General features: G+C 37.3%; 1 protein-coding gene across 1 annotated transcript in view; it reads left to right on the top strand.

Annotated features, from left to right (window-relative positions):
* Synj (synaptojanin) overlaps positions 1-26,726 on the top strand; it is a 190,679-nt gene that overhangs the window by 101,408 nt on the left and 62,545 nt on the right. The window contains exons 10-12 of the mRNA XM_090373799.1: positions 2,436-2,588; positions 5,706-5,862; positions 8,123-8,305. Of these exons, the coding sequence (XP_090229925.1) occupies positions 2,436-2,588; positions 5,706-5,862; positions 8,123-8,305 (493 nt within the window). The remainder of the gene's footprint in view (positions 1-2,435; positions 2,589-5,705; positions 5,863-8,122; positions 8,306-26,726) is intronic.

Here is a 26,726-nt window from a genome sequence, read left to right as displayed (position 1 = left end):
CCATTTTGAATTTGCTGTTGGTAACATCATCAGTTGGTCCCGCTATATAGAATTTAAATAGTCTCAGATCATTGTAGTTGCCTTTACGAAAGCAATAACCCATCCCCTTACCCCTGATGGTAGTTACCTCTTTGAGTAAATCCCACTTCAGCACACTGTGATCACTGCTCCCTAGTGGTTCCTTTATCTGCAGATTCTTAACGCATGAAAAATCACTACTGATAATCAAATCAAGAATATTACTCCCTCTAGTTGCCTCCCGAACATGCTGATGTAGAAAACAATCATCCAATAAATCCACAAAAGCCTTGCTAATGTGTGAGTGACCAACCCACAAATTCCAGTCAATATCTGGGAAATTAAAATCCCCCATTATAAGACTCTCTGATTTACTGGCCCACTCTATTTCCCTTTACATTTTCTTATTATACTCATCAGATTCATTAGGCCTATAGCACACTCCTACTCTCAATTTTGATCTCCCAATGTTTATGTCACACCAAACTGACTCGACACTGCACTGTCCAGCGATGTCGACTGGCTTCACTTCCTTGGATTTTATGTGTTTCTTAACTAATAGCATAACCCCTGCTCCCTTCCTATCCTTTCTGTAGACATTGTACTCCCCAAATTCCAGTTCTGAATTCCTTATATCTGTGTGAAACCACGTCTCTGATATCCCAACAATATCTGCCTTTGATGCTTTGAGCAATACCTCAAATTCATCAAATTTATTTACCAAACTCCTAGCATTGGTGTATACACAGGTATACATGCACCTGTTCCTATTCTTAGCTACCCTAACACAACCCATGTGTTTATTTGTACTGCAATGACTCCAAGCAGTTTCTGAAACATCCTGAATTTTGTTTTCCAGGCTTCTGCTCATTCCAATAGAAGCAGTGCAAGAATCACTTTCACCTCTGCCAGTGGCTACTGTTAATCTATTAGTCCTTGTATCCCTCCAAACTAGCAGTTTTCCGACCCACCTAACACTGCCTCGATAGCATCAGCAAATATTCTTGCACCCTTTCTATTTAAGTATATCCCATCCCTGTAGAAGCAGTCTCTCCTGTTAACAAGTACAGACCAGGCTGAATAAAATTCTACCCTTTGAGCCTTGCACATTGTGTTTAATCTTGTAACAAAATTTCAAGGAAAAAAAAAAATCTTTATCGGAAGCTTTGTTATAAACTTCTGATTGGCATCAATTTGAGAAAAAAAAAAAAAAAAAAAAATATATATAATATATATTCCTTCTTCAGTGTGTTTATCATCTACTAACAAAATTTCAAGAAAATTCATATGTTGGAATCGTCATTATAAATTACAAAAACTTGTGCCAAATAGAAAACACATTTTTGCACTGGATAAAGAAAGGAGTTTATGTTACTCACATAGAATTGTTTCTCAAAAACAACATTAGTACAACACATTTCCTGGAAGAATATTTTATCTTTAAAGGATATTTCTAGAAAAAATATCTATTGGAAGCTGTGTTATAAGCTTCTGAAAAGTGGTAAAAAAATGCATGCTTCTCACAATGATTCTGAACAAAAAAATTATTATACATTCCCTATTCAGTGTATTCTGCATCTAGTAACAGAATATCAAGGAAATTTATCTACTAGCAGTCACATTATAAGTTTTTTAAAATTGTAGTCATGGCAAAATAAAATAGAATAAGTGATGGTTTTTTTTTGTGTGTTTATAGTTAATGATGCTATGAATGTGATATTTTAGCGTTGCAATCTAGATAATCTAATTGACCAGTAAAAAATCAGCAAGAAATTTTCATAAATGTGTTACAGAGGGTTTAAAATTCAGGGTCTGGAAGATCTTGCACATCTGGCTGAGGTCAGTAATTGTAACACATTTGCTGATCGTTAAATAAAAATTTATTCCTGAAACTTTTTGATTTTACCTTGTATTAGGTGTAGTATCTTAAAGCTGATAAATATTTTCCCCATGAATCTCCCCCCCCCCCACAAAGAAGTATGAAAATGTCATTCTAAGCAAAAGGATATTGTTCAGCATATTGGCAGCCTTAACAATCAGTATCAAAATCTTTAAGAATTCAGATTTTTAAAGTTTCTAAGTGGCATCTATGAGTCCCAAGCTATATATAGCAAGAATATAAACTTAGCTGCTGCTATGAATATGATATTTTAGTGTTGCAAACTAGGTAATCTAAATGACTGGACATGAGGTGATGCAAACCTCAACTTGCATCATCATATGTCAGGATTGAGCCTAATTTTTTCATTTTAGAATAATCAAAGTTGTTAGTTTAAGTTATGAAATAATGAAAATTGAACTTAAATTCAATTTATAGAGATTAATATAATAATTTATATAAATTGAGGTTATAAATTATCTGTTCATGATATTCAATTATATAAAATATTGATAACTTCTTATCCTAAAACAATCAGATACTCTCAGAGCAGCTCTCCTGTCTTGGACTTGGAGATAAGCCTCAAATGAAATCTCGATTTGAAGAGGTTTTTCGTCAAATGTGGGTTCAGAATGGAGATCAAGTGAGCAAAATATATGCTGGAACTGGAGCTTTAGAAGGAAAATCCAAGGTATGTCATTAATTAGGTGTGTCATTAATTAGCATGTTTACATATGCTAATTAATGACACATTTCTACTAGTTTTGATGAACTTGTTTTGTACTTTTTTTTTATTCACAAAATATTCAAAATTTTCAGATAATTAGAGTAACTTTTATAGATTGTTTATGCGGATTAAAAATAATGATTTGTTGTCTGAGTGATTCCGTGAGATAATGTGATGGTTTCCTTGTAATAAAATATTTTGGAGTCATTTGCTGGATTGATAGTAGACCAATCTTCCCACAAAGGGGATATCTATAGGTGTCTGAGTGTCCCTTTTGTTATCTTGTTTTAGTCATTAAATTAAAATATGTGTAGGACAAATTTGTACATTGGTTTGCAATATATTTAATTCTATCTGATCCATCACAGATCAGATATTCAATATGTGCTCCTGAATTGTTCTGGCACTTTTGCAACTAATCATCATCATCACTATCAGCCATTTTCAATCCACTGCAGGATGAAGGCCTCTCCAGCAACTTTCCAGTTCCTTCTGTTTTGTGCAATGGCCATCCATTTACTACCCACAAACTCATGAATTTCATCTGTCCATCTCCGTCGTTGTCTTCCAGGTTTTCTTCTAGCTCCTCTTGGGTACCATTCTATTATTTTCTTATTCCATCTGTCATCATGTCTTTGAGCTGTGTCTTGCCCAAGGCCATTTTAGTTCTTTAGTTTTGATAGGAATGTCCTTTACTTGAGTTTGCTGCCTAATCCATGTGTTTCTCTTCTTATCTAACAGTCTGATTCCCAATATGATTCGTTCCATTCTTTGCTGTGTAGTTCTCAGCTTCTCTTCCATTCTTTTGGTGAGTGCCCAAGTTTCACTTCCATAAGTCATGGTGGGGAGTATACATTGGTTCATTATTTTACGTTTCAGACAAATTGGGATATTGCTCCTCAGTATGTGACTATATTTCCTGAATGCTATCCATCCAAAATTTATTCTTCTCTTGACTTCCAGCCATTTATTATTATTACAGCTAATGACTTGTCCAAGATAAGTATACGACTCCATCTTTTCAATTATTGCTCCTTCAATCATTATATCCCTTTCTGTGGCATACTTGTTCATCATTACTTTTGTTTTAGCCATATTCATCTTTAATCCAAAATCCTTACTAACTCTGCATAACTGATTAAGATTTTCCTCTAATTCTTTGGGATCGTGGCTTATGACCACAATGTCGTCTGCAAATCGTAAATGGTTTAGGTACTCTCCATTCACATTGACTCCTTTCTGCAACCAGTCTAATCTTCTGAAAGCTTCCTCAAGGGCAGCAGTAAACAACTTTGGAGATATTGTCTCTCCTTGTCGAACTCCTTTCTCAATTTTAAATTTGCTAATGTCTTTGTCTAGTCTAATAAAGGAAGTAGTGTTCTCATATATTTTCTTCAAAATCATAATATATGGGGTATCTATGCCTGTCTTTCCAGTTCCCGAAACATTGCCTAATGCTGTATGGAATCAAAGGTCTTTTCATAATCCACAAATTCCAGGCATAATGGTGTTTTATATTCATTTGCTTTCTCCATTAGCTGTGATATTACATGAAGGTGATCCATAGTTGAGAATCCTGTCCTAAAGCCAGCTTGCTCTTTCGGTTGATTCTCATCAGGTATTCTTTCTAATATATTAGTAATGACCCTTGTGAACAACTTTTAGATGTGGGATAACAAGCTAATTGGTCTATAATTTCCAATTTCTGATTTATCTCCTTTCTTACATAGCAAAACTACGATTGTATTATTCCACTCCTTAGGCATCACACCTTTTCTAATGCATTTTTGAAGGGTCTCTTTGTTTAACAAAAAAATTGTTAAACAAAATTATGGAACCACAGTTGAAGAATGCTGTGAAAAATGCTTTTAGAAATGTGAACAATCCCATGATGTCCTTATGAATAAATTCGACTTGTAGGAATCATTTTGTTGATTGTTTAATTCAATATTATATATGAGTAAATATTTGTTGTTTCTGCACTACTGCATTTATTTTTATAGAGTGGTTACAAGACATGTGGAACACCCTGTATAAAAAAAAAAAAAATTAACACCAAATTAAAATTAATTTGCTGTATCTGACACATGTAAGCGTCAAACTGTACTACAAGTGATGTGCTGTTATGCATGTAAGCATTCACAAAGCACCCTAGTGCTGTGTTGTAATGCATATGGCTGGCCATTCATAATTGGCCAATAAACAAGTGCCTAAAATGAAAAAGCACAAGAAATTAACAACTGATTGATTCCTTTGGCAAACTTATTGAACTCTTGGCTATTAGCAGCAGTACTTGATTTTTGTATATAGCTTGACATACAGCTTTATTTATTGCTTGTTTTGAAGTTAGATTATGTATGCGAAGTAAACTTTTGGTGAAATTTTGTGGTTTGTTCTGATTTACAGCTCAGCCCAAAAGTAAATTTTTTTTGCTTTTAGCTGTGAATTTCAGACTTTTACTTTTCAATCATTATTTGAGGATTTTGGAACATTGTTGTTCTTTTAACATTTTGAAAATTTATTTATGGCACATTGAATGCACTCTCTGAAATATAGCGTAAGTGAACATTGCTAAACAAAAAATAAATTTTCTTATTTTTTTTCTTTCAGGCTTCTTTTATCTTTAATTTTCTTGTATCATCAGTCCATGAATGTACTAAGCCCGTCAATAGTTTTACACATGAATATGATATAAACATACTTTTATACATGAATTTGAATGATATAAACTTATTACATGCTTAGTTTTTTAAATACCTGACCATTTGCAAAACAGAATTGGGATGTAAGACCAAAAAATAAAAAAGAAAATGTTTTTCAATATTTTAATGCAAAGTATCACATTATGTAATAGACCTGATTTCACTGTAATGACTACTGAATTCACCTGACATTTTAATTATGTTTTTTAGAACTAATAAGATTGTTGTAATAGATTTATAAATAAAAAATACTTGGCTATTTTATCACTGTTTATTCATTTACAACATTTGCCTGTTTTTCAAACATTGTCATACACATTTTGAAAAGCTTTTACTGTATTAGATATCTCACTTTTCTAATATTTAATATCTTTCCTAGCTAAAAGATGGTTCTAGATCAGTTGTTAGGACTATACAGAACAACTTGTTGGATAACAGCAAGCAGGAAGCTATAGATATACTTCTTCTGGGAAGTGCACTTAATAGTGAATTGGCAGATCGAGCACGTTGCCTCTTACCTATGACAATGCTACATGGTAAGTTGTTCCGATGAGGACTGATGTTTGGGGTGGGGTGGGGTGGGATGGTAATTGATATATTAAATAAGAAAATTGCAAAAAAAATTTACAGCATTGCTGTATTTTAAAATCATAATAAAAATTCAGCATATTTTGGATATCAAGTCTATAAGAACACACTAACTTCTAACTAAAAATAGCATATAAGTTAGATTCATATTGTTGTCTCTTAACAAATGCTGATCTTTATATATGAGGAGCATTTGAAAAGTTTGTTGCCTGAGTATGAAGGGTTTATTTGAAGAGTCTGGTAACATGTTACTCTTCAACATAGTCCCCTTTTGAGTCAATACACTTTTGCCACTGATACTGCAATGTGTTGATGCCATCTATGAAGAAAGTTTTTTTTTGGGACCACAGGAATGCCACCACTGCAGCAATGATATCACTGCCAGTGGGAAAATGGATGCCAGCCAGGCATTTTTTCAAATTAGGAAATAGGTGAAAATCTGATGGGGGATGTTCAAGATTTCATGCAGTACTCATGCATTGCTGCCATGGCAGTGACAGACTCCTAAACAGGCATGTTGGCTTTGTGGAACAAGACTCCTTTTGCCGAGTATTCCTTGGCATTTGTCTTTGATGTTTTTACGTAAACACCTCATGAGGTCTGCACAATATATACCCCCATGATTGTCTTGCCTTTCTGAAGGTAATCCACTAACACTCCATCAATATCCCAAAAAAACAATTCTATCACCGTGCCACCAGAAGGAATTGACTTGGCTTCTTTTGGAGGGAGAAGAGCTGTGTTTTCACTGTTTGGACTGCTCCTTTGTCTCTGGCTGAAAGTGATGGATCCACATGTCATCCATGGTCACAAACCTTACAAGGAAATTTGCTGAATCTGCTTGAAAACAATGTAAATGTTCACTTTACTTAAACTCTTGTGTGTTTTTGATCTGCTGTCAACTTTGGGACCAATCATACTGACACCTTTTTCGTAGAGAACTTTTGTTATTATGGGGTACAAACATTCAGATGAGTTGCCCAAGACACTGGCAATGTACCAAACTGTCACTCATCGATAACTTATCACCAGATCGTGCACATTGTCAACAACTTCTGGAGTAATGGACGTTTCAGGTCTTCCACAGCATGGGATCATCTTCCAGGCTCTCCCTCCCTTTAAATTTGGCTGCCCACTTCTTAATCATAGAATCGGAATGGGCATGCTCCCTCAACATTGTAACCATATCCTCATGAATTGCCTCTGCCATTAGCTGCTTTTAACAAATATTGGATGACTGCATGGTGACTGATTTTGTCCATCTTTTCTCATTCACACAACTTTGTTGACTTCAGGACCTGTAATTAAAAAAATACATTATGGAAACTGCATGAAACCTTGCAGGTTGCTATTTGAAGTGTTATACATTAAATAAAGACATTTTTAACACTGTACCATTACCCTTTCATACTTGGGCCACAAACTATTTTCTAATAAACAACCATCTGTAATTTCAATATTGCTAATTTAATGTTGATAAATATTACTCACACACCCCCTCTCTTCATCATAAAGGGTCTTCCATCCATAAAGAGCTATGCGAAATACCTGTTTGTTTCATCAGCAATGTCAGCTGGCTTATCTCTTATTTTTCAACACCATTTTGCAAGGGTCCAAACTGATTAATTTTCTTCTTTGTATTTACACACATGAAAAACTTGTCTCTGTTCTTTGCTCTCTTAGACAGTGATTTCTCATACTTAGCCATTGCCAATTTCCATAGAAAGGTGTTTTCCACAGAAAGAGGCCAGATGACCTGTATGGAATATTCAAGATGTGGTTTCGACAATGATTTGTATAGTGGAATACTTACATCTGTCTTTACTACAGATTTCTGTGTCATTGAGTATCTCGTGCACTATCCTTGCAGTCTTGCTACTTTAGAGAGAGAGAGAGAAAGATACTGTCTTTGTGTTGGAATATATTAAAATCCCCCAGCTCCTTTTTTATTATACAAAGTGGTGACTTGTTCTGATCAACTTGGAACAAGTTACCACTTACCTTTTAGGGGTAGAGAGCTTGTGTAGATTTAAAGAGGCATTAGATGTATATTATAAAACTTGTAATTAATATTTTTTTATATATGCATAAGCTCTGCTTCCATGTTCCATTCTGTTGTTTTAATAATGATACTAATTATAAGGTAGTGCCATTTTTTCCATTTATAATGTTCTTGTTTTTATTTTATTTAATTATTTTTTTTTAAAGTTCCGGCCAACATATTGAGGACAGTGTGTAATCGACATCTAGAATATACTAATCCCTTGAAGATCAGAATTGCAGTGGCTACCTGGAATGTGAATGGTGGAAAGCATTTCAACAGTGTTGTCTTTAGGCACCAGTCAATGACTGAATGGCTTTTGGATAATCAAACAATGACCAGAGCTAATGGTAATTGATAATATTTGAATAATAGCTAGCACAAGCATTTATGCTAATAACTGGAATGTTATTAGTATAAATGTTGTTCACCATCTGTTCATTTGCTCTTTATATATATGCAGTGCTTTTTTTGTAAAAAAATAGGTGCTGGTACTCATTCTTTGCTATCAGGAAAAATTGAAAATTAAAAGGATATGAAAAGTACTCTAAAATTTTTTTTTTCCTGATATTGTTACTTTCGTAGTAATGTTTTTGGAATGAGAACAACAAATTTAGTATATTAACATAGTTTATTAAGTATAAATTAATTATTCAAGTATATATAGAAAAATAAGTAAAATGTGAATAAAATAAGTAAATAAATCGGTCAACTACTGAGTGCCTGGCACTCAGGATGACACAAATGGTTGTTATTGTAGTATCTCAAATAGAGAGCTTTTTTGGTAACTGAAAAAAGTCTCTAGTACCCTGGCTTGGCCTAAAACTTAGGAAATAACGAAAATGTTCTCTATTTGAGTCTTTCCAGTTGTTGTGAATGGCAAGGGTGGGAGAAGTGACTCTGACCTCTTCCTGAAGAAGCGATTAAAGTCTCGGGGGAGAAGCGACTGGCAGGTGAGGGCCGTGCAAGACTCTGCGCAGGTGCCTCTCCACCACCACCGCCTCAACACTGGCTCTCTGAGTACCTCCTTGCCGGGACAACTGCAGCTTTGAAAATTGTTAAAAAATACTTCTCTTCGCAAAATTTATAAATGACCTTTATAGAATTAATAACTAACTATTTAGCAACCTTTTTGTCACCAAAAGGAGAGTTACTTAGTACATAGAAGCATGCTATCGAAGTGCAATAAAATTTTGTTTTTTTAATTTTAACACAAAAAGTAAATGATAGATTTCAATCGGAATAGTTTTCCCTTGATAAACATCGAATAACTCATAGCTGATGTGATTTTAAAATTTTTTTAGCTCCATTAGCGACCGAAATAGGGTCGGGGACACGAAAATTACTCACATTTTCCTGTCTGGTGCCGCCATTTTTAATTTTAAAAATATTTTAAAATTATATTTTAAACATACTCGTTGAGCTCTTTCCAATGGTGTAGCTATAGGCCGTCGACAACATTTTTATCCCCTCACATTTTAACCCCCCCCAATTCTCAGACAAATTTTTTTTCAACAACGATCAATATGGCATTATGTTGGCCCACTTGATGTGCAAACCCATGCAAAATTTCTAGTCAATAGGTTGAGTGGTTCCAGAGATACAATGCTGTGACAGACGGATGGACAGGCAGATATCTGAGTGACATTTTAAGGGTCCTTCGTTAGACTCTGGCCCCTAAAAATAATAAGTAAAAATAAATAACATAACTAAAAATAATTTTATAATAAAGTTTTTGTAGAATATTCCAAATTTTTATTACGTTTTCATCCGACACCCTATGCCGACTTCTTTTATTTGTGTGTGTAGATTGCTGAATGACGTTTCCGAAGCAGCCACAAATCGACATATTTTGCTGGATCGAAGCGGGTCAGTGGTGGGCATACAATTTTAAGAAACAGTAGTGAAGAAACTGTTTTTGTCATCAACGAAGCTCTGGTTGGGCTGACAATAAGATTCATTTGTGAAAATCCTCATTCACATTCACTCGATGAAATTGGTATCATACTCAGAGCGTCCATCAAATTCAATTCTTTCGAAACCATCTTTTCAAATAGGTACCCCCAAAATCCGCGAATTGCATTTAACTGTAACCTAATTGACAATTTTCTGACTTCATTTTCACCAAATGCCAACAATTCATGCTTAGAAGGTTTAATGCCTTCGTTGTCCTTGTTTTCCTTCTGTCGTCATCGGTATTGTCACTAGTTCTTAAATTTGAATTTTTTTTTTTTTTTTTTTGAAACTGTCCAAAATGTCAGTGTCATTTGGATATTCCGGTACTGTGACCATGTAAACAGAGATAGGGAAAATTTACGGAAAAATGTGAATAACGCACTTCCGCGAAACAACAGATGATTATTTGTCGGGGTAAAAGAAAATCACTCTTCCCTAATTCTCGAACGGGGTGCTTACAGTTGATTCACAATGGTGTCCAACCTACAACCCGCGAGGAAAGTGAACTAAAACAGCATTTTAAATTTTGTTAATTATCAAAAAAATTCTCATTAAATGTTTTTGTTCAGTAAATGTAATTGTGTATTGTACTTAATAAAATTTTCGAATATTTTCAATTTACTTTTACATGCAACAAGATATGGCAAATGTAACACACTAAAGAAATCTAATTTTGAATTTTTTTGAATATGGCCCCTGTATAGGAAATGTTTGGACACCACTGCAGTAGAAGGTGGACTAGAGTCCATTGGGAATACACCTTGATCTGCTCACTGCAGACTAGCGCGACTTCTCCGTATGTGGGATGGGTGGTCGGATAGTTTTTACCAGGTACCACTAAGTTGTAGAATGGTAATTCCTTCAGCTCTCTTAATTCGTGCAGCAGCACTAACTGCCTAAATTGCCTGAAGGTAAAAAATGCGAACAGTGCGTACTGAGTTAATTCTCTCCTAATTCGTTCGCTGTATGAAAATTTTCTCGCTCAATGGAAACTATTTTAAATGTAACTTCCAAGGGAAATTCAAAATAATTAAACAGAGGTCCGACTGAGTAATTTATAATTGTAGAAATGGTTATACAGTTTTATATAGAAAATATCTTAACAATAGACAGTGAAATATATAAATTTAGTTAAATAATTTTAAGCTTATTTGAATAGTAGATAAACATGTGAAAAAAATTTGCAGAATATTACAAATTTTGAAGTGCACTGCATCCAAATGTCACATGTCATTGTTAATAAAGGTGCCAGTATGCCGTACTGTTGCGTACTGTCACTAAAAAAGCACTGTATATATGTATATATATTTTTTCTTTTTTCAATTAATATCTAATTATACTATTTTTTTTTTTTTCCCATAATAAAAAAAAAAAAAAGAAGTTAATCTATTAATGTTATCAAAGCTGTTTTGAATAATATTGGCCTTGAGATTTGCATCAGTTTGTGATATTAACCAGATCTGAATGCATTAATTTTTACATACTAAATTAAGTAATTAATACATTTGTTCCAATGACTAACTGACATTCTAAATCAGGATATTATAACACCATGATAACAGTTGAACAAGCAGTGTAAAACGTAAAACATTTTTATGTGTAATTTTATTACTTGGGTATACGATCAATTCCATTTATAGGCACTATTTTTCTCTTCTTCTCTATTCTCTGATTCTTTTTAAAGAAAAATTTAATGAAGTGGTATAAATGAGAGAGAGAGATAAAAAAAAAAGATATTGTCACCTAGAAAGGAATTTACTAATTAAATAAACCAACACTGAACTTTAAAACTGAAGCTCAGTTTTTTATTGTTCTTATCTTTGATTACTTGTATTACTCATATTTTTGAAATTTTGATTTTATTGAAAGATACAAACTTTTGTATTTGAGAATGGACACTGGTAAATGTTACAAGTTAGCACTATAATTATAAGATTAATATTATAAAAAAAAATACATATGCATAAGCAGTACTTTAAACCTTACCCTGAAGTGTGCCAGGTTAGGTCAACGTATATTTATTAATAAGTATCATTGTTTTGCATAATAATAGTGTTGCATTAGCATTAGTAGAGGCATTTGATGCAAGAAAGCAAGCTTATGCAGCATCAGCCAAAAAAAAAAAAAATAAATAAAAAATAAAATAAAATAAATAAATAAAAAATAACATAACCACTTCCACTTCACCCCTCTGTTCGTTCGAAATACCTATCCAGCTGAGCCTTAAACTTATTTAGGTTATCAACTTCCACGACAAGGGATGGAAGTCTGTTCCACCAACCAACCACCCGCTGGCTAAAGGCAAATTTCCGCACGTCTATCCTACATCTGTCTTTCCTCAATTTGAATTTATGCCCTCTCAGGTGATTATTCTGAGCAAGAGGAAGAATCCCATCAGCATTGAGCATGCTCAAACCATTCAAGGCTTTATACACCTCTATCAGATCACCTCGCTGGTGCCTAGTCTCCAGACACTGTAATATGCAAAACTTAAGCCTTTCTTCGTAAGAGCACCCCTTTGTTCCATTCACTAATCTTGTTGCCCTTCTCTATACTTGTTCCAGCAGCTCTACATCCTTCTTGAAATGAGGCCTCCAGGCCTGTATACAGTACTCTAGGTGTGGCCTGACCATTGCCTTATACAATAATCACCTCCTTATCCCTTATACTGGGATAAGGAGGTGATTATTTCTGCTAGAAAAATTCCTATATATCATTGACAATACACCATGAGCTACTCTTGCAGCCCGTCTGCACTGCTCAGAGAACTTCATAACTGCCTGCACAACCACCCCCAGGTCCCTTTCATTCTCTACCACTGTCAGTGTAGTACCACAGAGTTGATACGTTGCTCTGGGGTTGCTGTTTCCCATATGTAGTACTTTACATTTGTCAATTTTAAACTTCATTTGCCACCTCTCAGTCCATCTGCTCAACCTTTCCAGATCCTGTTGCAGCAGCGTAGTAGTAGTAGTAGTAGTGGCATATGATGCAAGAAAGCAAATGTTATGAGCTTATGCAGCATCAGCCAAAAAAAAAAATAAATAAAAAATAATCACACCATTCCCTCCAAATGCCTGTCCAGTTCCTCCTTAAATTTATTCAACCTATCAACTTCCACAATGACAGATGGAAGTTTGTTCCAGCAATTAACCACACGCTGGCTAAAGGCAAATTTCCGCACATCTATTCTACATCTGTCTTTTCTTAATTTGAATTTATGCCCCCTTAGGTTCGTAATCTGAACAAGTGGAAGGATCCCATCAGAATTCAGCATGCTCAACCCATTCAAGGCCTTATATACCTCAATCAGATCACCGCGCAGGTGCCTAGTCTCCAGCCACTGCAGTTTGCAGAACTTAAGCCTCTCTTGGTAAGAGGATCCCTTCATTCCCCTCACCAATCTTGTTGCCCTTCTCTGTACACGCTCAAGTAAATCTACATCCTTCCTAAAATGAGTCCTCCAGACCTGTACGCAGTACTCAAGGCAGCCGACCGGGCTAGCCGAGTGGGTAAAGTACCTGCCCGGCAACCCAAAGGTCGCGGGTTCGATTCCCGCATCGGGCTTGGATCAAAGTACTGCAAAAACCTTGGGAGGTGCAATATGGCCACAGAAGCCGATGCGCCAACAACTACCAAATCAAAAAAAAAAAAAAAAAAAAAAAGTACTCAAGGCATGGCCTGACCATTGCCTTATACAGAGGGATAATCACCTCCTTTTCCCTGCTAGCAAAATTCCTATATATCATTGACAAAACCCCATGACCTGCCCTGGCAGCCTGTCTGCATTGCTCAGAAAACTTCATATCTGCCTGCATAATTACTCCCAGGTCTTTTTCATTTTCTACCATCTTAAGTGTAGTACCACACAGTTGGTACGTTTCTCTGGGGTTACTTCTACCCATATGCAGTAATTTGCATTTGTCAAGATTAAACTTCAGTTGCCACTTCTTAGCCCATCTGCCCAAATTATCTAGATCCTGTTGCAGTAGCACACTGCCACTACTGTCATTAACAACCCTGCCAACCTTTGTATCATCTGCAAACTTCAACATTAAGCTTGATATACCTTCATCAATATCATTGATAAATATACAAAAGAACAGTGGACCTAACACCGAACCTGTGGGACTCCACTAATAACATTAGTCCAAGAAGAGCAGCACCCATTGATTACCACCTTCTGTATTCTCGCACTTAACCATCCTTTTATCCATTGTAGCAACTTACCCTTAATACCATTCTGCTCCATTTTGTACAATAGTCTTCCATGCGCAACAGTGTCAAAAGCTTTCCTGAAATCCAAATATATGATATCAAAATTATTTTTTGCATCCAGTTCCTTTGTAACCACATCATAATAACCTATCAAATTTGTCAGACAAGACTTTCCCTTAACAAACCCATGCTGTGTCTGAATTATTGCTGCAGTCTTGTCTAGATGATCCTGCAATGCATCTTTAACCAGCGACTCCATTATTTTACCCGGAACAGAAGTTAAACTAACTGGTCTGTAATTACTCGTGTCACCCTTCGATCCCCCTTTGTGAATTGGGGATACATTTGCACATCTCTAGTCCGTGGGAACCTCCTCTGAGTCCAAGGATGCTCTCATAATTATGGCTAAGGGTTTGCTTAGTTGCTTTGCCGCCTCCTTTAATATAACTGGATAGATCCCATCCACCCCAGGTGCTTTTCTTACGTTTAACTTCAACTATTTCTCTTCCACTTTGCTCTCAGTTATTACAAAATCATTAAGTATCTTGCTACAATTTGATAACCTTCTGCCATTTTCAAACCTTAATAATTCCTCACGTGTGAATGTAGATGCAAAATACTCATTCAGTTTGTTTGCTATCTGAGCAGGATCATCAACAGTCGAACCATCGATGTCAAGTGGACCAATCAGATTCATCCCCTTCCTTTTAGAGTTTATATAAGTAAAGAAATCCTTGCTGTTTTTCTTAGCATCTTTTGCCAAGGATTTCTCGTAATCTGCCTTCGCCTGCCGAACCTCCTCTGTGACCTGATTACAGATTACCTTATATCTGCCATAGGCTTCTGAGTCGCTTGATAATTTATATGCATCCCATGTATTTTTCTTCTCTGTTACGAGTCTCATTAGTTCATTTGACAACCATTTAGGCCTAAACCTTGAACATTATTTCTTAATAGGTATGAAACTTTTGGTAACTTCCACAATTAATTCCTTGAATGCTTCCCACTTAGAATTTACTGTTGGTAACATCGTCAGTTGAACCCACTGTACAGAATTTAAAAACTGTCGGAGACCACTGTACTCGCCTTTACGGAAGCAAAAACCCTTTCCTTTACCCCTGATGGTAATTAAATCTTTAAGTAAATCCCACGTCAGTACACTGTGATCACTGCCACCTAGTGGTTCTTTTATCTGCAAATTCCTAATACATGAATGATCACTGCTGATAACCAGATCAAGAGTATTACTTTCTCTGGTTGCCTCTCGAACATGCTGCTGCAGAAAACAATCATCCAATAAATCCACAAAAGGCTGACTAGTGTGTGAGTGCCCAACCCACAAGTTCCAGTCAATATCTGGGAAGTTAAAATCCCCCATTATAAGACATTCCGATTTACTAGCCCACTCTATTTCTCTGTACAATTGTTCATTGTACTCATTCAAGTCATTAGGCCTATAACACACTCCTACTCTAATTTTTGCTTTCGCAGTGCTTATGTCACACCAAACTGACTCAACAGTGCACTGTTCATCTATATCAACTGGATGCACTTCTTTTGATTTTATATTTTTCTTTATTAACAGCATAACACCTCCTCCCTTCCTATCCTGTCTATCCTTTCTGTACACATTGTACTCCCCAAATTCCAGTTCGCCATTCCTTATATCTGTGTGACACCACGTCTCTGATATCCCAACAATATCTGCCTTTGATGTCTTGACCAACACTTCAAATTCATCAAATTTATTTACTATACTTCTAGCATTGGTATACATGCAAGTATACATGCACCTATTCCTACTCCCAGTCACCCTAACACATCCCATATACCCACCTGTTTCACGATGACTGCCATCCGTCCCTGAAACCCCCAACACCCCTCGCTCCAGGTCGCTACTTATTCTAATAGAAGTTGTGCAAGAATCACCTTCACCTCTGCCTACAGCTACTGTTAAACTATTAGTCCTTGTATCCCCCCAAGCTATCAGTTTTCCGACCCACCTAACACTGCCTCGATAGCATCAGCAAATATTCTTGCACCCTTTCTATTTAAGTGTATCCCATCCCTGTAGAAGCAGTCTCTCCTGTTAACAAGTACAGTCCAGGCTGAAAAAAATTCTATCCCTTGAGCCTTGCACAATCTTTCCAGGGCCGAATTGATCGACAAGGCTCTCATCATATACTCCCTCCTATCGTGTCTGGGCAGAATTGCAGACACTTTCAAATTCAACCCTAATTCACGGCTTTTTTTCATCAGTGACCTGTACTTGTTAAGTAATTCTGCCGGTCTCCTACTCTTAATATCATTAGTGCCAACGTGTACAACTAATATCACCTTTTGTGCCCCTAAAAGATGATATCTGCTCTACAACGTCATCAACCTTTGCCCCTGGCAGACAATCCCTGGTCCTGTTCCACCTATCCTTTTTACAAAGGATGTTTCCCATTTCCCTGACAATAGAGTCACCAACAACTACTAGTTCCTTTGGGACCAGTGCAATCTGCCTTGGGGGCTGCCGCTGTGTTGCGCGATGACCAAGTGCAAGCTCTGGCGTTGATGTGGACAGCTTAGAGCCTGATGGGCCCCTCAATATAGATCTTTCGAGGGCATCCACCCTGTCCTTCAAACTCTCATATAGGCCCATAACAACGCTGAGTTGTCGCCTGATTTCCTTATACTCCTTACATCGCGCACACACAATGATATCCCCTATGGCAATATCACGTTCCGTTCCAGAGAGTTCGGCAAACATTTCACAAGTTGCACATTTTTTTAGGCTGTGATGCGTTGCAGAATCGCCCCCCTCAGTTCTCCCCCGAGTCACAGCACTCCTGCCACTTTGTGCACGTTGCTTTGCTGCTCTAGTTTGGGGCATGATATTTTAAATTAATAAGATCAATAAATTAAATTAAATTAAATGTCAATACTACGCTATCTAATAGAAACAGTGAAGCGTATTACTGTTTCTATAATCATACGTTAGAACTACCTAGCTACCTTAATTAAAAATTTGAATTCCCTATCACTATATACAAACAACACTATATACAAAAACAATTCCTGCAATATTCGAACGAAATAACGGTTTTATAAAGTATTACGTATATCTACAAAAACTGTTTATATAAATTAAAATAAAAATAACCAGCGTAATTATAACTATAAGACTACGTATTAAGTACAATATAAAATAACAATTATGTAAATAAAAAGCAAACACTTATCGTTTTTTTCGGAGCCTGTAACTCGCAGCTGTATTTGTAGTGTCAGTAGTGTCCTTGACAACCCTACCAACCTTCGTATCGTCTGCAAACTTGGACATTAAGCTTGATATACAATCATCAATATCATTTATAAATACAGAAAACAATAATGGACCCAATACTGAACCTTGAGGGACTCTACTAATAACATTAGTCCACGATGAGCAGTGTCCATTGATTACCACTCTCTGTCTTCTCCCCTCAACCATCCCTTTATCCATAGCAGCAATTTGCCTCCAATGCCACACTGCTCCAATTTGTGCAGCAGTCCTCCATGTGGAACAGTATCAAAAGCCTTTCTAAGATCCAAATATATGATGTAAAAGTTATTCCCTGCATCCAGTACTTTTGTGACTTCATCATAGTATCCAATCAAATTGGTCAGGCAAGACTTCCCCTTAACAAAACCATGCTGTGTCCGAGCTATAACTGAAGTCTTGTCTAGATGATCCTGCAGTGCTTCTTTAACCAGTGCCTCCATTAATTTTCCGGGAACAGAAGTTAAACTCACAGGTCTATAATTACTTGTGTCAGCCTTTGATCCTCCTTTGTGAATTGGGGTCACATTTGGACATCTCCAGTCCATGGGTACCTCCCCTGAGTCCAAGGAAGCTCTCATAATTATGGTTAAGGGTTTGCTTACTTCCTTTGCTGCCATCTTTAATATAACTGGATAGATCCCATCCACCCCAGGTGCCTTTCTTGTGCTTATCTTCAACCATTTCTCCTCCACTTTACTCTCAGTTATTACAAGATTCTCTAGCTTACTGCCAGAGTTGAATACACCTCTGGCATTCCCCTCACTGAATAACTCCTCATGTGTGAATGTCGATGCAAAATATTCATTTAGTTTGTTAGCTACTTGAGCAGGATCATCAACAGTTGACCCATCGATATCAAGTGGACCAATCTGATTCATCCCCTTCCTTCTAGAGTTTACATAAGTAAAGAACTCTTTGCTGTTTTTCTTTGCATCCCTTGCCAAGGATTTCTCGTAATCTGCCTTCGCCTGCCTAACCTGCTTTGTAACTTGGTTACAGATCAACTTGTATCTATCATAGGCTTCTGTGTCACCTGTTAATTTGTATGTATCCCATGCATTTTTCTTCTCTGCCATATGTCTCATTAGTTCATCTGACATCCATTTAGGCCTAAACCTTGTGAACAATATTTCTTAGTCGGTATGTAAAGCGTAGTAGCTTCCAAGATAAGTTCTTTGAATGCTTCCCATTTTGAATTTGCTGTTGGTAACATCATCAGTTGGTCCCACTATATAGAATTTAAATAGTGTCTCAGTCCATCGTAGTCGCCTTTACGAAAGCAATAACCCTTCCCTTTTCCCCTAATGGTAGTTACCTCTTTGAGTAAATCGCACTTCAGCACACTGTGATCACTGCCACCTAGTGGTTCATTTATCTGCAGATTCTTAATGCATGAGGAATCACTACTGATAATCAAATCAAGAGTATTACTCCCTCTAGTTGCCTCTCGAACATGCTGATGTAGAAAACAATCATCCAATAAATCCACAAAAGCCTTGCTGGTGTGTGAGTGACCAGCCCCCAAATTACAGTCAGTATCTGGGAAATTAAAATCCCCCATTATAAGACTCTCTGATTTACTGGCCCACTATTTTCCTGTACAGTTTCTTATTATACTCTCAGAGTCATTAGGCCTATAGCACACTCCTACTCTCAATTTTGATCTCCCAATGCTTATGTCACACCAAACTGACTCGCCACTGCACTGTCCAGCGATGTCGACTGGCTTCACTTCCTTGGATTTTATGTATTTCTTAACTAATAGCATAACCCCTGCTCCCTTCCTATCCTGTCTATCCTTTCTGTAGACATTGTACTCCCCAAATTCCAGTTCTGCATTCCTTATATCTTTGTGACACCATGTCTCTGAAATCCCAACAATATCTGCCTTTGATGTTTTGAGCAATACCTCAAATTCATCAAATTTATTTACCAAACTTCTAGCATTGGTGTATACACAAGTATACATGCACCTGTTCCCATTCTTTTCTACCCTAACACAACCCATGTGTTTACTTGTACCGCAATGACTCCAAGGAGTTTCTGAAACATCCTGAATTTTGTTTTCCAGGCTTCTGCTCATTCCAATAGAAGCAGTGCAAGAATCACTTTCACCTCTGCCAGTGGCTACTGTTAATCTATTAGTCCTTGTATCCCCTCAGTCTAGCAGTTTTCCGACCCACCTAACACTGCCTCGATAGCATTAGCAAACATTCTTGTTGCATCCTACTCAAAACTATTAGGAGAGATTCATCTCATGCTACAACAAAATTACTGTTGTTTCTCAAATATTACATTAGCCCAGTGTTTTTCAGTTGAGTCACACTTGGATAAAAGGTGCGACATGGTTCATTCTAATATGAAAATGGTGTAAGCCATTTAAAAAATTGAAAACCATATGAAACCTTGTCCAGAGGGTAAAAAAACCAACCCAAAGAGTGCTTTCAAATACTTGAATGACCAGTTTAAAATAAACAAAATTGATGACTGATTTTTTTAAAGTTAAAATATACTGACATATAGGTTAGTGCAAAAGCATCATTTTAACTTAGCCAAATTACCAAATCTACCAAAGTAAAAATAAATAAATTTTCTGTTTATACTATTGGATGAACAAACGGTCAGAGGAGTTCACAAGATAGCTAGAATACAAGAAACAGCACCGTATTCAGTAGTCACGGGCTTGAACCCCGGTCACTCAAGGCACGCATACTTATGCACCCGCGTGCCTGACCACTAGGCTACGGAGGCCTCTTAAATTAATTAAATTGGCATCATTTTGGTTATATCTCATATTGTGAATGCCTTCACAACGAGTTGCCATGGTATTGTACTACCTCGAATAAGTAACACTTCATCAGTAGAGAAGACTACTGTTACTTATTCTCAGTGGATACCGCCGTTTCAAAGCTTGTTGGCTTCTCTCTATGGTATTTGAGGTAGTAAAATAACACAGCAACTCATTGTGAAGGCATTTACAATATGAGATATAACCAAAACGATGCCAAATTAATTAATTAATTTAACTACTTTATTAAAATTAATAAATTAATTTGGCTACGTTAAAATGATGCTTTTGCACTAACCTATATGTTAGTCATTCTACCTTGTAGCATGAGGCCTTTGCCCTTAAATATTTTATAGTTAAAATATACTAAATATTATTAGCAGTGAGTTGTGACTCATGTATCACTTAATGTGGTGGATCACCATTGCATCTTAGTTTACTTGAAGAAAAAATAATCCACAAAACATTAAGCTTATGAAAACTAAAGGATTTTAATAATGACTAAATGAAAGTGGAGGATAATACAAATTACGTAACCAGTTACAACTCAAGCAAGGTGGAACCTGGGTGTGGTTTATGATCTTCTGCTACTGCGAGACGAGTTTTGCATCCCTCTGGCACATTGAACCACTCATATTATTCAGCTGATTCTTGGGATGAATATTAGGACAGCAAGCTTAGCTAACTTTAAGGGAGTGTTAGGATAGCAAAATACCAAAACACTTAGTGTGCACTGTGTTTACTGCAATGCCAGGTCATCAGTAAAATAATAAATTTGAATTCCTGATTAGGACAGGTAATGTTGACATAATAAGGTTAACAGAAACTTGGTGACGTTCAGAAAAGATGTTGAGTTTTACTGTGGCATGTATGGTATATTTAATTAAATTAATAAGCAAAATAGGAGCAGTGTGTTGAAGGATAATGCTTCTTATCAAAAGCATTCTGAGAATGAGACAAGTGTTCCCAGATTCAGTTTTAGACAGTTGCTGAGGATTTCCTCATATCTCATTATTGCATCTGTGTGATGATCAGCATCTCTGCTTACACAGATATGTGTTGATTGGCATTATGTGGCTTGTCATGTTTGTTGTGGTATGTCTGGCAACTTTGTGAGGGTACAGTGGTAACATCTGTATGCAGAGAAATGGGCAAGCAAGTGTTAATGCATTGTAATGGATGATTTCACTTTGCCTCCAAGGATGTCATATAGTGGTATCAACTATCTAATTAACTGAGAGCAAAGTGGAGGAGAAATTGTTGAATATAAACATAAGAAAGACACCTGGGGCGGATGGGATCATCCATTTATATTAAAGGAGGCAGCAAAGGAAGTAAGCAAACCCTTAGCCATAATTATGAGAGCTTCCCTGGACATCTCCAGGGAAGCTCCAGTTCATGGATACCTTCCCTCAGGGGAGGTATCCATGGACTGGAGATGTGCAAATGTGACCCCAATTCACAAAGCGGGATCAAAGGGTGACACAAGTAATTACAGACCTGTTAGTTTACCTTTTGTTCTGGGGAAATTGATGGAAGCACTGGCTAAAGAAGCCCTACAGGATCATCTAGACAAGACTCAGTTTATAGTTCGGACAGAGCATGGGTTTGTTAAGGGGAAGGTTTGTCTGACTAATTTGATTGGGTACTATGATGTACTCACAAAGGACTGGATGCAAAGAATAATTTTGATATCATATATTTGGATCTTAGGAAGGCTTTTGATACCGTTGCACATGGAAGACTGCTGCATAAATTGGAGCAGCGTGGCATTGGAGGCAAACTGCTGCTATGGATAAAGGGATAGTTGAGTGGTAGAAGACAGAGAATGGTAATCAATAGACACTGTTCTTTGTGGAGTAATGTTATTAGTGGAGTCCCCCAGGGTTCAGTATTGGGTCCATTGTTTTTTTCTGTATTTATTATTGATATTGATGATGGTATATCAGACTTAATATCTAAGTTTGCAGACGATACGAAGATTGGCAGGGTTGTTAATGACACTACGTTACTGCAACAAGATCTAGAAAAGTTGAGCAGATGGGCTGAGAGACAGCAACTGAAATTTAACATTAACAAATGCAAAGTACTGCATATGGGAAGCAGTATCCCCACAGAGTAACGTATCAACTGTGTGGTACTACACTGACAGTGGTAGAGAATGAAAATTACCTCAGGGTAATTGTGCAGTCAGATATGAAGTTTCTGAATAGTGCAGACAGTCTGCAAGAGTAGCTATACAGGAATTTTTCTAGAAGGGATAAGGAGGTGATTATCCCCTTTTATAAGGTAATGGTCAGGCCACACCTTGAGTACTATATACAAGTTTGGAGGTCTCATTTGGGAAGGATGTAGAGCTGCTGGGACAAATACAGAGAAGGGCAACAAGATTAGTGTTGTCCAGATTAATCATCTGAGGGGACATAAATTCAAATTGAGGAAAGACAGTTATAGAATAGATTGTTGAAATTTCCCTTTAGCCAGCAGGTGGTTGATTACTGGAACAAGCTTCCATCTGTTGTGGTAGAAGTTTATAGCTTAAATAAATTCAAAGCAGAACTAGACAAACATTTGAAGTGAATGAATGGGTGAAATGGGAAGGGTTTTTTTTTTTTTTGGTTGAGCTGTATAAGCTTGCTTTTTTGCATCATATGCCTCTACTAATGCCAATGAATTGTTAAAGTAGTAGCCACAGAGATCATGATTGTATATTTTCTATACATTAAAATAATTTTCCTCCTAGTGATATTTATTCAGCCAATGGGAGAAGAGGGATGTAGGTTACTTTGTAATACATAACAAGTACTAAAATACATAACAGAAGCTTGTTTTACTGTGGTAAAACAAGCTTCTGTTTAAGCGTGGTCATGCTAGATAAATCTTGTGCACATGCTTTGTTTATCTAGCATGACCACGCTGTACCATTCTTAATTTCCATATGTAATGTATTTATGTATTCATAGCTCAGAAAGAGATACACAGTGTTGAAAGCTTCTGTAAGTATTTTATTTTATCAAAAGAAGCGAGCACAGCAAGTAGGGGCAAAGCCCCTTAGTATAACATTAAGAGAATATCCCCTGTGTAGGATGGCAAGATGGATTAGTAAGGGATTGGCTAGTTTAATAGACTAGAAGAAAATACCATGGGACAGTTACAGAGTGATGGAAACTAACAAAACCTACAACAGCTTTAAGCTGATCTATAACAGTACCTCAGAAATGTTATACTAGGTAAAAGCTAATTATGAGAAATTATTCACTAAAAGAGAGCAAAGAACAGTGTTAAGGGCTTGTATATGAGTACAAAGGAAAAAATAAATCAGATCAGACCCCTCACCTAATGAATGCTCCTTAGATAATTCTGCTGATGAATTGAATGGGTATTTCATATTGGTCTTTACTGAAGAAAGATTCTTAATGGTGAGCAGAAACTGTGCTAGTGAAGATGATCAGTATGAAGCTACCCAGAAGATTGTTTATCTGATAAACTTTTGAGATTGAAGGCCAGTTAAGCCCTTTGATTTGATGGCATATACCCAATAATTTTGACAAGGTGGCATGAAGATTGAACCATGAGGATTAATTATGACAGTGTCATTAGACTGGCAGGAAATTCCTTTGGACTGGAGAAGTACTAGTGTATAACCAATCCATAAAGATAGTCCTGAGGGTGAAGTGGGCAGTTATAGATGGTCATTCTGTTTGCGGTGAGTATAACGGGGGGTAGTGATTAAGAATGCAGTATAGGGGTACCTAAATATAAATTGTACAAGGATGCAAGCATACTTTTGTGAAGGGAAAAATCTTGTTTTTCTAACCTGATTAGCTGTTTTGACAGTAACTGATGAGTTGGATGTAAGAAATAATTCTGACAATGTATCCTGAAAAAGGCCTCTGAGGTTGGGAAAATTCATATTTTAGTATTAAATCAGCTCACACCAACCATAAGAATAAGTATTTACTGTAACTAAAATATTTATTTACATATTAAAATAAAATAAATATTTACAAAAACTGCTATTATATTAAATATACATGTAAAAACATTAAAACTGTGATAAAATCCTTGAGATAAAATACACTAAAATAAACCGGATTAAAAGCGATAAAAACGATAAAAATCTCTGGAGCTTTCGGAAGCTTGCGCTCCCTTCCTCAGCAGTAACAAAACTTCCTGCAGCACGTCCATATATATAACAGGCTCACGGTACCTATACACGTGGTGCAGTCGGCGCATGGTCTGAACTGGAAGCGGAAATAGCTCGGGAACGTGTTAAGCAAAACCGTTCATCCGTACTTAGGATAATAGTTTCAAACAGAGGATGCATACGCATACCTCTGTCCCTATTCATAATATTGTGGTCGGATGAACAGATTCGTAGGCTCTCGAGCCATTTACGGTTCCAGAACCCATGCGCTCGATCCATGATAACCGCATCCTCTGGGGAAATTTGATGCTGCTTCTCCCAAAAATGTTCGGCCACAGCAGACTTATTGTAATCAGCGGTTTTTATAGCATTTGCATGCTCCCCCAGACGATCCTTGAGCCGTCGTTTTGTCTCGCCCACATAACACTCCCCACAATCCGGGCATTTTATCCTGTATACTACTCCACTACTCAGGTCCTTTGCTATTGGGTCTTTTACCTGAGACAACACTGTGTGCAATCTCCGCCCAGGAAGCTGCACACAGCGTGTTTTATAGCCCCGCAAAATTCTAGCGAGATGCTCAGTAACGCCCGGATAGTAAGGAATGTATGCGGTAGCGACAGGAACAAACGGTTCCTGACGGTTAGACTCTATTCCTCTACTAAATCTGTCTATGATCCTCTGGGGGTATCCGCATTTTCTAAGGTCTGCTGTGACCCGTCTAATTTCACATTCTTTGTCCTCAGAGGTGGTGCAGTGTGACCCTGCTCTATCTAGTAGAGCTTTCACTACACTATTCTTATGCTGCCCAGCTTGTGCTGAACTATAATGGGTGTACTGGCCTCTGCACATAGGTTTTTTAAACACAGAAGTTTTTAGCCTAGGGCCTACCCTTTTGGTTCTTACATGCTACTGGATGTCAACTCCCGAGGTTTTATGGACTTCCAAAAACTCATAAGACAGAAGTCCCACTCAGACCTATTGTATCATTTATAGGAAGCCCCACATATGCTTTGTCAGGGTATTTGGCTAAATTGATTTCGCCTATAGTGGGCCAGTCCAACTATGTCATAAAAGACAGTAAAGAATTTGTGAATTTTGTGAAAGATTTGACTGTAAATGAAAACGACAGCATGATTTCTTTTGATGTGGTGTCACTATTCACATGCATTCCAATTAAACATGGAATGTATTGTGTTAGAAGGTCTTTGAGTAATGATGTCTCTTTGGGTAGTAGATCGCTTTTAAACGTAGAGGATATTTGTTCGGGTGTGGAACTTTGTCTGGCCAGCACCACTATGGTGTACCAAGGTGTTATGTACAAACAGGTTCACGGTACAGCCATGGGATCTCCTATTAGCGCCATCGTGGCCAATCTGGCCATGGAGGAGTTAGAGGACAGGGTTTTTAGTGGATGTCAGTTTCCCATAAAGAAATGGAAAAGGTATGTTGATGATACCTTTACCGTGGTCCAGGAGGGGAGAGAGGATGATGCACTCCATTGGCTTAATAGCTTCTCCCAATTTATACAATTTACCTCAGAGGTGGAAACAGGAGGTACCCCTCCTTTCTTGGATGTACTGGTCTCTAGGGTAGGCCCTAGGCTAAAAACTTCTGTGTTTAAAAAACCTATGTGCAGAGGCCAGTACACCCATTATAGTTCAGCACAAGCTGGGCAGCATAAGAATAGTGTAGTGAAAGCTCTACTAGATAGAGCAGGGTCACACTGCACCACCTCTGAGGACAAAGAATGTGAAATTAGACGGGTCACAGCAGACCTTAGAAAATGCGGATACCCCCAGAGGATCATAGACAGATTTAGTAGAGGAATAGAGTCTAACCGTCAGGAACCGTTTGTTCCTGTCGCTACCGCATACATTCCTCACTATCCGGGCGTTACTGAGCATCTCGCTAGAATTTTGCGGGGCTATAAAACACGCTGTGTGCAGCTTCCTGGGCAGAGATTGCACACAGTGTTGTCTCAGGTAAAAGACCCAATAGCAAAGGACTTGAGTAGTGGAGTAGTATACAGGATAAAATGCCCGGATTGTGGGGAGTGTTATGTGGGCGAGACAAAACGACGGCTCAAGGATCGTCTGGGGGAGCATGCAAATGCTATAAAAACCGCTGATTACAATAAGTCTGCTGTGGCCGAACATTTTTGGGAGAAGCAGCATCAAATTTCCCCAGAGGATGCGGTTATCATGGATCGAGCGCATGGGTTCTGGAACTGTAAATGGCTCGAGAGCCTACGAATCTGTTCATCCGACCACAATATTATGAATAGGGACAGAGGTATGCGTATGCATCCTCTGTTTGAAACTATTATCCTAAGTACGGATGAACGGTTTTGCT

This window comes from Mastigoproctus giganteus, chromosome 5 (genome assembly GCF_048544385.1).
Source record: "Mastigoproctus giganteus isolate SK-2022 chromosome 5, ASM4854438v1, whole genome shotgun sequence".
NCBI classification, from domain to species: domain Eukaryota; kingdom Metazoa; phylum Arthropoda; class Arachnida; order Uropygi; family Thelyphonidae; genus Mastigoproctus; species Mastigoproctus giganteus.
This window is presented reverse-complemented; position numbering and strand designations above follow the sequence as displayed.